The 15,239-nt window shown below is 38.8% G+C and overlaps 1 protein-coding gene across 1 annotated transcript in view; it reads left to right on the forward strand.

The window, feature by feature from the left end:
• Positions 1-3,060, forward strand: part of GTF3C3 (general transcription factor IIIC subunit 3) — a 38,641-nt gene extending 35,581 nt beyond the window's left edge. Inside the window, exon 18 of the mRNA XM_058710470.1 lies at positions 1,681-3,060. Within this exon, the coding sequence (XP_058566453.1) occupies positions 1,681-1,803 (123 nt within the window). The 3' untranslated portion in view covers positions 1,804-3,060. The remainder of the gene's footprint in view (positions 1-1,680) is intronic.
• Positions 3,061-15,239: the final 12,179 nt, after the last annotated feature.

The following is a 15,239-nucleotide window of genomic DNA, read 5'->3' on the forward strand; positions in this document are numbered from 1 at the left end:
TGGCTAAGCATCCGACTCTTGATTTTGGCTCGGGTCATGATCTCGTGGTCGTGAGATCAATCCCTGTGTTGGGCTTTGCATTGACAGTGTGGAGACTGCTTGGTATTCTCTCTCTCTCTCTCTCTCTCTCTCTCTCTCTCTCTCTCTCTCTCTCTCTCCCCCTCTCTCCCTCTCTCTCTCCCTCTCTCTCTGCCCCTCCCCTGCTCATGCATGCACATGCTCACTCTCAAATAAACATTAAAAAAGAAAAAAAAAGAATGCATTTTGTCCATATTGAATGTGTTTATTTAGCAACAAGTAGATCTTTGGCATTCTTACCTTATGACCTGATCAGCAACCATGTGGACACATATGACTTGTGGTGACCATTTCAGTTACCCTAAGGTAGCCTCTGTGGTTATCGGTATGAGCTGGGAGACAGAAAGCCTGAATATTGAGTAATAAAGCCATTGTTCATTTCAAAGTTCAAGTGTAACTAACATATTTCTTTATAAAGATGAAAGGCCAGTATGAATTTAATTTTAAGATACTGTATAGGGTAAAGTGTTGCCAATACTATGACAATCTGTGTTTAAAGTCTAATTCTTATTTTAATTTCTGAAGAATTTATTTTTGAGAGAAAGAGACACAGAGTGCGAGTGGGGGAGGGGCAGAGAGTGAGTGAGACACAGAATCTGAAGCAGGCTTCAGGCTCCAAGCTGTTGGCACAGAGCCCACCGCGGGGCCTGAGCCCACGAACTGTGAGATCATGACCTGAGCCGAAGTCTGACACTTAGCTGACTGCACCACCCAGGCACCCTAGTTGCTAACATTTTTAAGTTGCATTCGTAATCCTCACATGCCCTCATAACTGTTTTCTATTACCCTTGTCCATTGTTAGTCATTAAACAAATAAAGACATACTTTTATAGTTATGCTGATGAAATGCATACACTTTTGTATTTTTTATTTCATAAATGCCTTTAAGTATTGCTCCTTAAGCTTTATAGGTATCATTTTTAATTGTTGCAGATATTTTTACAGTTGACTCCAAAACTTTGTATTGGGGAAGATTAGTATAGATCTAACCTACTTCACTGAGTTCATTGCTTTGCTATTAAGTAGAAAAAAAGGTAATAACACCCCTAGGGTAATTATTATTATTAATTTGCTGTATGCCTTCCTAGACTTATTCTTTATATGGCTTTCTATTATATAGTACAGGTATTTCCCATCTGGTCATTTGTGTTATGATTTCTTTTTTAGATGCATAAGTTTTACATTTTTTAATGAAATCATATTTTTTCCTTTATAGTTTCTACTTTTGCCATTGTACTTAGAAGGGCCTTTCCTACCCAAGATTATATTATTATTCCACTATATATTTTTTTCTTTTATGGTTTCATTTGTTTATTCTTAAATGCTTAATTCATTTGGAATTTTATTCTGCTATGGCTTGTGGATGAGACTTTTTCTTTAACTTATTGGTTAGACATTTAAAATAATTTAATTCTATAGTTGTTACAGTGATTAACTGAATCAGTATTACCTAATAATTTAGAACCAAGGTATATATGCCTAGTTTTATACTTTTTTTTTAGTATCATGAATGTTAAGCTTTTTGAATACTTCTACTTAATGAAACAGTATATATAACTGTTTATAACAGTATATAATTCATTCATGTATTTTTCCTCCTAGGGTATAGAAGTTGACCAGTTAGACTTACGAAGAGATATTGCCTACAACTTGTCTCTAATTTATCAGAGCAGTGGGAATATTGGAATGGCTCAAAAGCTTTTGTATACCTATTGCTGTATATAAAGTACCTCAGCTGAGAAAGAAGCATTGGTGCTGTGTGTGGACCAATATTTTCTGTCTAAGGGCTAAGTATTAACTAAGTATTAACCTGAAATAGAAATGACAGTTTGAGAATTATCATTGTATTTAATTTTTAATATGTGATAATGATCTTTTGATAGATATGCAAAAGTATCATTCCAAGAGTTTGTACATTGTTCTATCATTTTCTTTTAGCATTATTTTTAGTAAAATTGTCCCCAAAGGTGAAATGGAGAATGTTAGCCTTTAAGCCAGCTTTGAGCTAAATGTGCTCATTTTTTACTCATACCATTTATTCATCTGTGCATTCATTACTATGTATTAAACACCTATGTACCTTGGAATATAGTAAGACAGATGTGACCTCTCAATACAGTTCTCTAAATACAGAACTTGAGCAATATATTCATTTGAAAGAAATGTTTGCTACATTTCTACCTACATTATCATTGACCTTTCCATTTCTTAGTGCCCTGTTACTATTGCATGGGCAGTTTATCAGGTACATAGAAAAGGATGTTATTGAAGGAAAGACAAGTTGGGACTCTTTCTCATATCAGCACAATTATGTAATTGACTTAGCTCCTAAGAAAATTATTTGAAATGGTTATATAGTAGGAAGACACATAATTGAGTTAATCTTTTACTTTTCACCTCCATGTGTCTTAGTTGTATAGATTGCTGGGCATAATTCAGAACATCCTGTTCCAAGACAAATTAAAGAATGCATTACATGTGTTGGTGGCTTTCTGACAAAAAAAAAAAAATGTAGAATAGAGAGGACCACATTTAATAATATGACCTAATTTGCATTTCAAGATCACTAGGAATGTAGGAAGATTAGAGAATTCTATGTATGGAGTAAAGTATTGCTGTGATAAAGTTAAAAAAATAGATGAAAATTTTTTACTTAAATACGTTATGTTCTTGAATCTAAGATAACAATAGTTTTAAGATATACTTTTGGTTTACTAACAGTTTTTGAGAGTTTCTTTTTAGGGGAAAAAATGCTGTAATAAGTGTGTGTTTGGATTATATGACGTATTCTAATTGTGAGAGGGAAACACGTATGAGACTTAGGATCAAAGAAATAGTATGAGGGCTTTTTAGGAATTCTTACCACTACAAAGTAGTTGAAAAGCAAAATTTGTATATAATAAGTAAATGTATCATGTATTCTGTGTGTGTGTGTATTTAAATGTGTATATAATTTAAATAAATTGTATTTTTATAATTGTTTTACATGCTTATATATTTTATTTCATGCCATTTGCAGGTAATGATGAAGTTAACTGATAGAGTATAAGTTAGATTTGCATCTTGGAATCTTAGGGAATTGAGTATTCTGTGTTCTGAGTTTTTCTCTTGAATTAAACTCAACTGGCTGTGACTCCAGTTGATCTCCTGAACAGCCTTGGAGGAAATAATAAATCTCTCTAGCAGTCTTCTAAAAAAAAGTTGATATTGCATGAATTTATTTAGCATTTAAAATCATAGCTACCATTGCTGAGTGTTTACTATGCTACTCTGTGCCAAGTACAGTGCTGGATACTCTAGATACATGATCTCTTGTCCTCTCAGAGAATCACCTGCAAGGTAGGTGTTATGGTTGGTCTTACTATTATCATCTCCATCTTATAGATGAGAAATTAAGTGGCATGTTGAAGATCACTAGCAAGCTCCTTGCTCAGAGACATTCCTTCATGGGAACACAATTCCAGTTCAGAGTTACAACATAAAAATTGAGCATAAATTTATTTTAGGAAAAAAAAGGAGAATGGCAGTTATATTTTCTATCCTCCAGGACTTCAGCTTATTAAAAGCCCTGTAGTAAACATCTTTGGGGGTCTTTTTAAAAGCTGATACTCGCTTTCTTATCTACCATCCTCACTCCAGCCTTGGAATTCTGACAGCCACTTTAATACAATGAGATTGTTTTCTACTGGTCACTGTGGACTCAGCTGGGAGTCTGCTCCTATACCAAGTTGGGCCAATCGAGTTTCCTCGCTCCTTCTCTGGGAATTTTAGAATTGAGATGAAGTCTTGCTGTAGGGTTGGAACATGAAAGCTATGAGGACATTTTCTGCTTTCCCTGTGGGCCAACCAGCAGTTAAACCCTTATGTTGAGAAAGAAAAATAGAGCCTATGCATTAAGAGAAGCAGAGATGAGAGATGGAGAGAATGCTGTGTGTTCCTAGAGATTTTCCAGTTTTCCATTCCCATGCTTTCTGAAATTGTGTTCCAACCCTTGGGTTCTTTCTATAAATATATCCAGTTCTATAATTCCACTTTATACTAGCTGGAGTTCTGTTATTTGCACCAAAAATAGTCCTGATAAGCTATCATTCCTTCTTTGTTTTCATTGAGCATTCATGTGTTCTAGCTATTTTCACAGAAGGAAGGGCATATAGCAACCAGAGACAATGTCCCAGAGTTATAAGTAGTGTCATGAAGTCTAATCCACAATAAAGAGGCTTTTAAAAACTTTAGGCAAGAACAGTAGGAATGTGTCTATGGTCTGGTGGTGTAAAGTCAACAGTAAGACCATAGAATTGTTCAATTTCTGTGCTTGGGGTAGTTAACACTATAAAAGCACAATACTCAAACAGGATGAGGTAGAAAAGTATGGAAAAGAAGCAGTAAATCTGAGGCTGTGATAAGAGAGACCTATAAATGTTTCATTTCCAAGTCCATAGTCCCAAATCCAGTTGCTGTTAGGTTATGAAACTGAAAATTATAATTTTGAGTCCTTTTAAAGAAGGAAATGATAAATAAACAATATTTGAAGTGGGGAAAAGGTGGATCCTGGGAACCACATAAGTATGATGTTCCTGACATGATTCTAGCTGACTCAAGTGCACATAGAAGTTCTATTCCTTAGGAGACCTACTCTGTCTCCTTGGAAGGGGACTTGGTAGCCCAGAGGACTACTACAGTTTGAATGTATCTGGATTTCAGCAGAGTTTTTGAGGACGTCTCTTGGGCTATGCTTGTGGGTTGGAGAAATGTGACTTATTGATCTGCAATGGACCAAAGACTACCTACTGGAGGAGTCCCATGATGGCAGGCATGGCCAGGCCCTTGTATTCCAGACTTGCTCAGAAGCTAAGGCATAGTTTATAGTTGCTAATGGTTGAAGGCAGTCAACTAACCACATCCCTGTTTACAGAGCTACCCAGAAGTTTCAAGACCAAAAAACTGCCCAAAACCCAAAAACAGGCAAATGACAAAACAATTTTAGAAGTTGGGGCACGTGACTGGCTCAGTCAGGAGATCGTGTGACTCTTGATCTTGGGTTCGTGAGTTCGAGCTCCATGTTGGGTGTAGGGTTTACTTAAGTATTAAAAAAAAAAAGTTTTTAGAAGCTAAAAAGCAAAGGGGCAATTAGCAACTAAATAAACCAGGGAAGAATGAAAGCTAAGTGCCCACAGGTGGTGGCAGTATGCAGCCAGAAGCAAGCTGATTCAAGCTCAGAGAGGCTCATGCATAAGAGATACATTCAGTATCTCCAAAGGCAGCTGAGGTGGGACTAAAAACGGGTGAAGCAGTTGAAAGTCTGTTGAAGCAGGCAGGAGGTGCCTGGGTGGCTCAGGCAGTGAAGCGTCTGACTCAGATTTTGGCTCAGGTCACGATCTCAAGATTGGTGAGTTCGAACTCCGGGTTGGGTTCTGTGTTGACAGTGTGGAGCCTGCTTGGGATTCTCCCTACGTGCCCCTCCTCTGCTCTTTCTCTCTCTCAAAATAAACATTAAAAAAAGAAAAACAGGGGCGCCTGGGTGGCGCAGTCGGTTGGGCGTCCGGCTTCAGCCAGGTCACGATCTCGCGGTCCGTGAGTTCGAGCCCCGCGTCAGGCTCTGGGCCGATGGCTCGGAGCCTGGAGCCTGTTTCCGATTCTGTGTCTCCCTCGCTCTCTGCCCCTCCCCCATTCATGCTCTGTCTCTCTCTGTCCCAAAAATAAATAAACGTTGAAAAAAAAATTTAAAAAAAAAAAAAAAAAAAAGAAAAACAAAAAAGCATGCCAGCGTTAAAAAAAAAAAAAGATCTTCGGGGCGCCTGGGTGGCGCAGTCGGTTAAGCGTCCGACTTCAGCCAGGTCTCGATCTCGCGGTCCGTGAGTTCGAGCCCCGCGTCAGGCTCTGGGCTGATGGCTCGGAGCCTGGAGCCTGTTTCCGATTCTGTGTCTCCCTCTCTCTCTGCCCCTCCCCCGTTCATGCTCTGTCTCTCTCTGTCCCAAAAATAAATAAAAAACGTTGAAAAAAAAAAATTAAAAAAAAAAAAAAAAAAAAAGATCTTCGAAGTTACCTTCTTCACTCAGAGCATGTTACCACTTCACCCCTGCCTACAGAACACTGGTGGTTTCTTTTCTGTTGAGGCTGTATCAGGATCTCTGGATTCCGGAACACCAGGTGTAGCTGAAGGCAGAGTGTTCGGATTAAGTGAAAGTCTGCACACTGAACAGTGACCTTGGCCTCCTCCTATTTGACTCCCAGAAAAGTGGCAGCCAAGTTATATCCTCCAAGCAGGGGATTAGAGGGTTCCTCTCTGAGAAAAACCCGGCCCAAGAAAAAAGACCTATAGAGACTTACAGTTGCAGGTCCCCAGTGAAACAGCCTGGTCCTGGCCAGGAGCTTGCCAATGGGATAACCCTCCCACTCCCACCTGGCCCCAGTCAGCTATCCGAGGAACAGACAGCTCGTGAGCATGAGGCGTTTGCGGATAGTTTCTGAGGTGCAGAGATCCACATGAGCAAATGGGCAGGGGAGGAGTGGTCCTCAAAGAAAACAATGCAGGAAGTAGAGAAATAAAATGTAATTAATATCCCCAGATGATGGGGTGCCTGTGTGGCTCCGCTGGTTAAGCGACCAACTCTTGATTTCAGTTCAGGTTATGATCTCACAGAATGTGAGACTGAGCCTGGTGTCGGGCTCTGTGCTGACAATGCAGAGGCTATTTGGGATCCTCTTTTCCTCTCTCTCTGCCCCTCCCCAGCTCATGTGCACATAGCGCACATGTGTGCTCTCATTTAAAAAAAAGAAAATATCGTATATGTGAAAAGAAGAATGCTATAAAAAGAAATATTCAAAGTTTAAGAGAGCCTTATGACATCAAAAATGTAACTGCTGAAATTAATTTAATGAAAAGATTGGGGAAATTGGCTTTTAAAAAGAAAAAAGGGAAAATTTAAGAGATAAGAAAATTTCAGATAAGGAAATTAAAGGCTACAAAACAATCTAAATGAGTTCTTTGTGGCAGTTACCATATCTTATAAATTCATTTATTTTTTTAAATTTTTATTTATTTTTGAGACAGAGACAAGAGCATGAATGGGGGGGGGGGTGGTCAGAGAGAGAGGGAGACAAAGAATCCGAAGCAGGCTCCAGGCTGCGAGCTGTCAGCAAGGAGCCTGATGCAGGGCTCGAATTCAGGGACTATGAAATCATGACCTGAGCCGAAGTCGGAAGCTCAACCAACTGAGCCACCCAGGCGCCCTTTATAAAGTCATTACATTTCACGGTGTTTGGTTATAAGTAATTCCTATAGGAGGAACAAAGTCCTACAATGATTTTTTTTTAGTTTTATTTATTTGTTTTTTAGTAGGCTCTATGCCCAACATGGGGCTCCAACTCACAACTCCAAGGTCAAGAGTCCAGTGCTCTACTGAGTCAGCCAGGTATCCCCTGCAATGATTTTTTTATACGCAACACATTGCAGTATATTTCTATAATTTAGAAGTGTACTTCATCATTCATCATGCCAGCTTTTAACATTTTCCTCCAAAAAGTTTAAATTTATTTGAATAGAAAAAATTCAGTATTCTTCTCTACATTTTGGCAATCACATCCAAAACTCTGTCCCTTTGCACTGCTCTCCGTCAGCATGGAAAGGGCAGCTGGAACCCTAACGTATGTTTCTCGTCCATTTTTTGGCCTTGACCCAAGAAAATGTCTAGGAGATATCGGGGTAACCTCTTCCTGCACTAAAAGCTTCTAATGATACGCTGAAGATTGTACCCGGCATTTACCCTGTTTGTGGACTCAAGGTAAGCAAGCGTAGAATGCGAATTAGCACCGAATTAGCTGGCATTTCAGTAAAGAGAGTCAGGTGTTTATATTCAGCAAAAGGAGTTCAAACAAGTGAAGAGAGGAAGGAGAAAGCCAATAAACAGATCCCTCTGGCTCAACGCCCCACAGCTGTGTAGGACAGGTGGAAGTCAGTTCTGATGCGAGTTCTAGGGCTGTCCGTTCCCTCTTTTCTCAAGCTAGTGTTGTAATGAAACAAGTTTTCTTATTGAAGCATATCTTCATAACTATAGACAGCTGAAAGAAGTATTTTTGTAATTACTTGCTTTACAGATTAGTTCTGTCTTGCTTGGACAGAGACTTGCTCAGTTTATGGTGTGAGTGAGGCTGATCCTGCACCTTCTCCCATCTCAGGTGCTTTCCTGATTGGGAGAGAAAAGTAGAAGCTCTGACCACTAGAGGGGGTATGCTAGTCACAGAACTTCCCACCGCACGGAGGAAGGCTCGCGCTGGGAGCAGTCAGGACCACCTCCATCGGGCAATCCCCCAACAATGTGTAAGTTTTGTAGGATCTGATTTAACTCTCCCAGATGAAAAAGAAAAGATCTGTGTATAGTCAGAATTGCCGGATTGTAGGGCACCAGCACAGTTTTAATATGGGTACTAAGTTGCTCTCCCAGACGGCTTTACCAATTGTGTGGGGATACCTGTTTTCCCCAGGCCCAGTTCAAACATATTTTCTCCCCCGATTGATAGGTGGGAAATGGATGTTGCAGTTGCATACTGGTAAAGTTGAAACCTATCTTATATGCTAATAGACCTTTCAGAATCCTTTTCTTCTTTGAATTGCTTTTGTTACATCCGTTGCCCATTAAAAATTTTTTTAAATGTTTATGTTTGAGAGAGAGAGAGACAGAGCATGAGCAGGGGAGGGGCAGAGAGAAAGGGAGACACAAAATCCCAAGCAGGCTCCAGGCTCTGAGCTGTCAGCACAGAGCCCGACGCGGGGCTCAAACTCACAGACCGTGAGATCATGACCTGAGCTGAAGTCGGACATTTAACTGAGCCACACAGGCACCTCTCCTTTGCTCATTAAAAAAAACCAAAAAACAAAAAACATACTGGGTCCTATTTTTTTCTTATGGAATTGTAGGCACTCTTTATTTAATCTGGACTTAAGTCTTTGTCATTTGTTTTTCACTTTATGGTGTCTTTTCATAAATCTCAATTTTTTTTTTAATAGCCAATATATGAGACTTCAAAAGAAAGCGTTTAGCGAAGTAAGGAAGATCTTGGAAAATCAAGCAGAGTTCTTAGGAAGATCACAGCAGAAGGCAGACCAGCCCCATCTCCATCTGGACAGAAACAAGGGAACAAAGAGTAGGACCACTGAAGTAGCCTGGGTGGAAAGTGAACAGGTTCTGAGCACAGAGAGTGGATTCTGGGGGGACAGAGAAGCAGCTAGAGAAAGAAATATGGCTAGACTTCTTAGAGACGTAGAGGCAGAGGTGGATTTTGAAGGATTTGCAAGGTTCTCCTTTGAGATGTTGTAAAGATTAAAAGTACAGAGAGGGTACGTGGTCCATGTGCCTGACTAATTAAGAGCTTCATATAGCAAACTTCTGGCTTTGCCTTACAACACAAATGACTCTAGTTTCATCATGAAGCCAGAAGTCTTCTCTAGAACGAATCAAGAACTTACTTACATGTTGTTAAAGGCACTAGAGGGGCACCTGGGTGGCTCAGTCGGTTGAGTGTCCCACTTTGGCTCAGGTCATGATCTCGTGGTTCGTGAGTTCAAGCCTCACATTGGGCTTGCTGCTTTCAGCCTGTCAGCAGAGCCTGCTTCAGATCCTTTGTCTCCCTTTCTCTGCCCCTCCCCCACTTGCACTCTCCCCAAAATAAATATTTTAAAAAATTAAAAAAAAAAAAGGCAGTGGAGATAGGCAGGGGTCAAGTAAGTCGTGACAGCTGTGGGTCAACTTCAGGTTATCTCAAGAGGCAAAAGAAACTCCTGAGATTTTTCATTTTTTAAAAAATATGTTGTTATTGGGGTGCCTGGCTGGCTCAGTCAGTGGAGCATGCAACTCTTGATCTCAGAGTTGTGAGTTCGAGCCCCTAGTTGCGTGTAGTGGTTACTTAAAAATAAAAACATGCAAATGTTAAGATCATGTGTCTATTTCTGTAAAAATGCCATTAGAATTTTGATAGGGATTGATTTCACTGGGTCTGTAGATGGCTTTGGGTAGTATGGATGGATATTTTAACAGTATTCTTCCAATCCATGGACATGGAATATCTTTCCATTTATTTGTGCTCTCTTCAATTTCTTTCATTAGCATCTTATAGTTTGCAGTATACAGGTCTTTCACCTCCTTGGTTAAGTTTTATTCTTTCTGATGCACTTTTAAATGGGATCACTTTCTTAATTTCTCTTTCTGATATTTTCAAATTAATATTTTTATCCTGCAACTTTACTGAATTTATTAGTTCTATTAGATTTCTAGTGGAGTCTTTAGGGTTTTTATATATATCATGTCATCTGTAAACAGTGACAGTTTTACCCCTTCCTTCCCAATTTGGATGCTCTTTCTTTTTTTAATGTTTATTTTATTTTTGAGAGAGAGACAGACAGAGAGAGAGGGAGACACAGAATCCGTAGCAGGCTCCAGGCTCTGAGCTGTCAGCACAGAGCCGGACATGGGGCTCGAACTCATCAGCCATGAGATCATGACCTGAGCCAAAACAAAGAGACGCTTAACCAACTGAGCCACCCAGGTACCCCTGGATGCCTTTTATTTCTTGCCTAATTGCTCTGGCTAGGACTTCTAATACTATGTTGATTAAAAGAGGCAAGAATAAGTGTCCTTGTTTTATTTGCAATCTTAAAGAAAAAGCTTTCAGCTTTTTACTGTTGAGTATGATGCTAGCTGTACATTTGTCACATGTGGCTTTTATTATGTTGAGATGCATTCCCTCCATAACCTCTTTGTTGAAACTTTTATCATAAATGAAAGTTGAATTTTTTTTAAATTTTTTTAATGTTTTTTTTTTATTTTATGAAAGTTGAATTAAAAAAAAAAATTTTTACCGTTTATTTTTTTTTGAGACAGAGAGAGACAGAGCATGAACGGGGGAGGGTCAGAGAGAGGGAGACACAGAATCTGAAACAGGCTCCAGGCTCTGAGCTGTCAGCACAGAGCCCGACACGGGGCTTGAACTCACGGACCGAGAGATCATGACCTGAGCCGAAGTCAGTCGTTTAACCGACTGAGCCACCCAGGCGCCCCAAAAGTTGAATTTTATCAAATGTTTTCTCTGTACATATTGAGATGATCATAAGATTTTTATCCTTCATTTCTTTTTTTTTTTTTTAATTTTTTTTTTTCAACTTTTTTTTTTATTTATTTTTGGGACAGAGAGAGACAGAGCATGAACGGGGGAGGGGCAGAGAGCGAGGGAGACACAGAGTCGGAAACAGGCTCCAGGCTCCAAGCCATCAGCCCAGAGCCTGACGCGGGGCTCAAACTCACAGACCGCGAGATCGTGACCTGGCTGAAGTCGGACGCTTAACCGACTGCGCCACCCAGGCGCCCCTATCCTTCATTTCTTAATGTGGTGTATCACATTGACTTATTTGCAGATATTCAACCATCTTTGCATTCCTGGAATAAATCCCACTTGATTATGGGTTATGATCATTTTAAGGTATTGTTGAATTCAGTTTGCTAATATTTTGTTGAGGATTTTTGCATCTATGTTCATCAGAGATACTGGCCTGTAATTTTCTTGTGGAACTTTGTCTGGTTTTGGTGTCAGGGTAATGCTGGCCCCATAAAATGAGTACAGAAGACTACTTCCTCTTCTGTTTTTTGTTTGTTTGTTTGTTTGTTTGTTTGTTTAAGATCTTAAGAAAGATTGGTGTTAATTCTTTGAATGTTTAGTAGAATTCACCAGTGAAGCCATCTGATCCTGGACTTTAGTTTATTGAAAGGTATTCAGTTACTGATTTAATTTTCTTACTAGTATTGGTCTACTCAGATTTTTTATTTCTTCATGATTTAGTCTTGTATGTTCGTAGAATTTATTCATTTCTTCTAGATTGTCTAATTTGTTGGCATATAATTGTTCATAGTAGTTTCTTAGGATCCTTTGTATTTGTCGTATCAGTTGAAACAGCTCCTCTTTCATTTCTGAAAAATTTTATTATTTTTTTTGAGTCTTTATCTTTTCAAAGAACCAGCTCTTAGGTTCATTGATCTTTTCCATTGGTCCTTTTTTAACTGTTTCATTTATTTCTGCTCTGATCTTTGTTTATATTCTTCCATGAACTTTGGGTTTGGTTTGTTCTCCTTTTTCTAGTTTTTGAGGTGTGATGTTAGGTTGTTTTGAGATTTTTCTTGTTTCTTGAGGTAGTCATTTATTATGAACTTCCTTTTTAGAACTTTTTTGCTGAATCCCATAAATTTTGGTGTGCTATTTCCATTTTCATTTGTCTCAAGGTATTTTATTTCTGTTGATTTCTTTGTTGACTCCTTGGTGGTTCTGTAGCATCTTTGCTAACTTCCACATATTTGTGAATTTTCCAGTTTCCTTCTTGTAATGACTTATAGTGTCCTACCATTTGGTGGAAAAGATGCCTGATATTGTGTCAGTCCTCTTAAATAAATTAAGACCTGTTTTGTGGACTAACATGTGACCTATCCTGGAGAATATTCCATGTGTACTTCACAAAAATGTATATTCTGTTGCTTTTGGATGGAATGTTCTATAAATATCAAGTCCATTTGGTCTAATGTGTTTTTTTTTTTAATTTTTTTTTAACGTTTATTTATTTTTTGAGACAGAGAGCATGAACGGGGGAGGGCCAGAGAGAGAGGGAGACACAATCTGAAACAGGCTCCAGGCTCTGAGCTGTCAGCACAGAGCCTGACGCAGGGCTCGAACTCACAGGCCGCGAGATCATGACCTGAGCCGAAGTCGGACGCTTAACTGACTGAGCCACCCAGGTGCCCCCTAATGTGTTGAGGGCAGTATTTCCTTACTGATTTTCTGATCTCCACTGATGTAAGTGGGATATTAAAATCCCCTACTATTTTTGTATTGCCAATTTCTTCCTTTTGGTCTCTTCATGTTTGCTATATATATTTAATGCTCCTATATTTAGGTGCATAAATACTTCCTCAGTATATCCTTTTTAGTGAGCTTGACCCCTTATTTTACAATGCTTTGTCTCTTACACAGTCTTTGTTTTAAAGTCTATTTTGTCTAATATCCATATAGCTACCCCAGCTTTCTTCTGGTTTCCATTTACATGGAGTGTCTTTGTTCATCCCCTCACTTTGTGTATTCTTACAGCTGAAGTGATTATCTTATAGGGAGCATATAGATGGGTCTTGTTTGTTTTTTAAATTCAACCACTTTTTTTTTTCTTATTGGAGAATTTAGTCCATTTACATTGAAAGTAAGTATTGATAGGTACTGTTGGCCTTATTTACATTTTTGTTTTCTGGCTTTTTTGTAGGTTTTTTTTTTGTTTTTTGTTTTTTGTTTTTTGTTTTTGGCAGTGTTCTGGTTTTTCGTAGTTCTTTTTTGTTCTTTTTCTTCTCTTGGTCTCTTCCTTTGTGGTTTGATGATTTGCTTGGGTGGGATGCTTAGATTCCTTTTTCTCATTATCTTTTATGTATCTACCTGATGTTGTTTTGTGGTTACAATGAGGCTTATACATATAACAGTCTATTTTAAGTTGATTAGTTGTAACACATTCTAAATCTGTTTTTATCCACCCCCCCCCCCCCGGCTACATTTTATGGTTTTGATGTCACATTTTACATGTTTTTATCCTTGTATCCATCAACTATTGTCATTTTAGTTATTTTTACTATTTTTTTCTTTTTATCTTTGTATTAGCTTTATAAGTGATTAATCCACTACCTTTACTATATATCTAACTTTAACAGTGTGAGTTACATTTTCATATGTTTTCTTGTTACTAATTAGCACCCCTTATTTTTTCAACTTAAAGTAGTCTGACATTTCTTGTAAGACTAATTTGGTGGTGAACTCCTTTAGCTTTTGTCTGTAAAACTCTTTATCGTTCCTTCTATTCTGATTAACTTTGCCAGGTAGATTGGAATTGCTTTTTTTCTTCTTCTAGCACTCTGAATATATTGTGGCACCCCCTTCAGGCCTGCAAAATTTCTTCCAAAAAAATCTGAGTTTTGGGGTGTCTAGGTGGCTCAGTCAGTGAAGCATCTGACTTCAGCTCAGGACATGATCTTGCAGTTCATGGGAACAAGCCCCACATTGGGCTCTGTGCTGACAGCTCAGAGCCTGGAATCTGCTTTGGATTCTGTGTCTCCCTTTCTCTCTGTCCCTCCCCTGCGGGTGCTCTGTCTCCCTCTCAAAAATAAATAAAAACATTAAAAAAAAATCTGATAGTTTTATGGGGCTTCCCTTGTATGTAACAAGTTGTTTTTCTCTTGCTTTTAAAATTCTCCCCTTTAACTTCTGAAATTTTAATTACGTGTCTCAGGTAGGTCTCTTTGGGTTCATCTTATTTGGAACTCTTGGATCTTCTGGGTCTAAATGTCTTGTTTCCTCCTCAGGTTAGGGAACTTTTCAGCTTTATTTCTCCAAATGTTTCCTGCCACTTTCTCTCTTTCTTCTCCTTCTGGGATCTGTATAATATGAATATTAGTATGCTTAATGTTGTCCCTAAGTTCCTTAAAGCTATTTTTACTTTTTTTCATTGTTTTTCCTCTTTGTTGCTCTGATGGGGTAGTTATATTGCCCTGACTTAGAGTTAACTAATCCTTTCTTCTGCTCAAGTGGTCTGCCATTCAACTCCTTTACTGTGTTTGTCAGTAGTTACTGTATTCTTTTGCTCCGTGACTTCTATTTGGTATTTTCTTATATTTTTCTCTGTTCTGACTATTCATTTTTCCAGTTTTGGTGAACATCTTTTTTGTTTTTAATTTTTTTAGTGTTTATTTTTGAGAGAGAGAGAGAGACAGACAGAATGTGAGCGGGGGAGGGTCAGAGAGAGAGGAAGACAGAATCCGAAGCAGGCTCCAGGCTCCGAGCTGTCAGCACAGAGCCCAGTGCAGGGCTCAAACTCACGAGGTGTAAGATCATGACCTGAGCCAAAGTTGGACACTTAACAGACTGAGCCACCCAGGCGCTCCGTGGTGAGCATCTTTATGATCATTACTTAGAGCTCTTTATCGGGTTAGTTACCTGTTTTATTATGTTTTTTCCCAGAGGTTTCATCTTGTTCATTTGGAACATATTTCTTTATTTCCTCATTTGCTTCACTCTCTGTGTTGGTTTCTATGCAATAGATGTAACAGCCACCTCTCTCAATTTTGAAGGAGTGGTCTCACGTAGGAGATGAACCT

Source organism: Neofelis nebulosa, chromosome 2, assembly GCF_028018385.1.
Source record: "Neofelis nebulosa isolate mNeoNeb1 chromosome 2, mNeoNeb1.pri, whole genome shotgun sequence".
In the NCBI taxonomy this organism is placed as follows: Eukaryota; Metazoa; Chordata; class Mammalia; order Carnivora; family Felidae; genus Neofelis; species Neofelis nebulosa.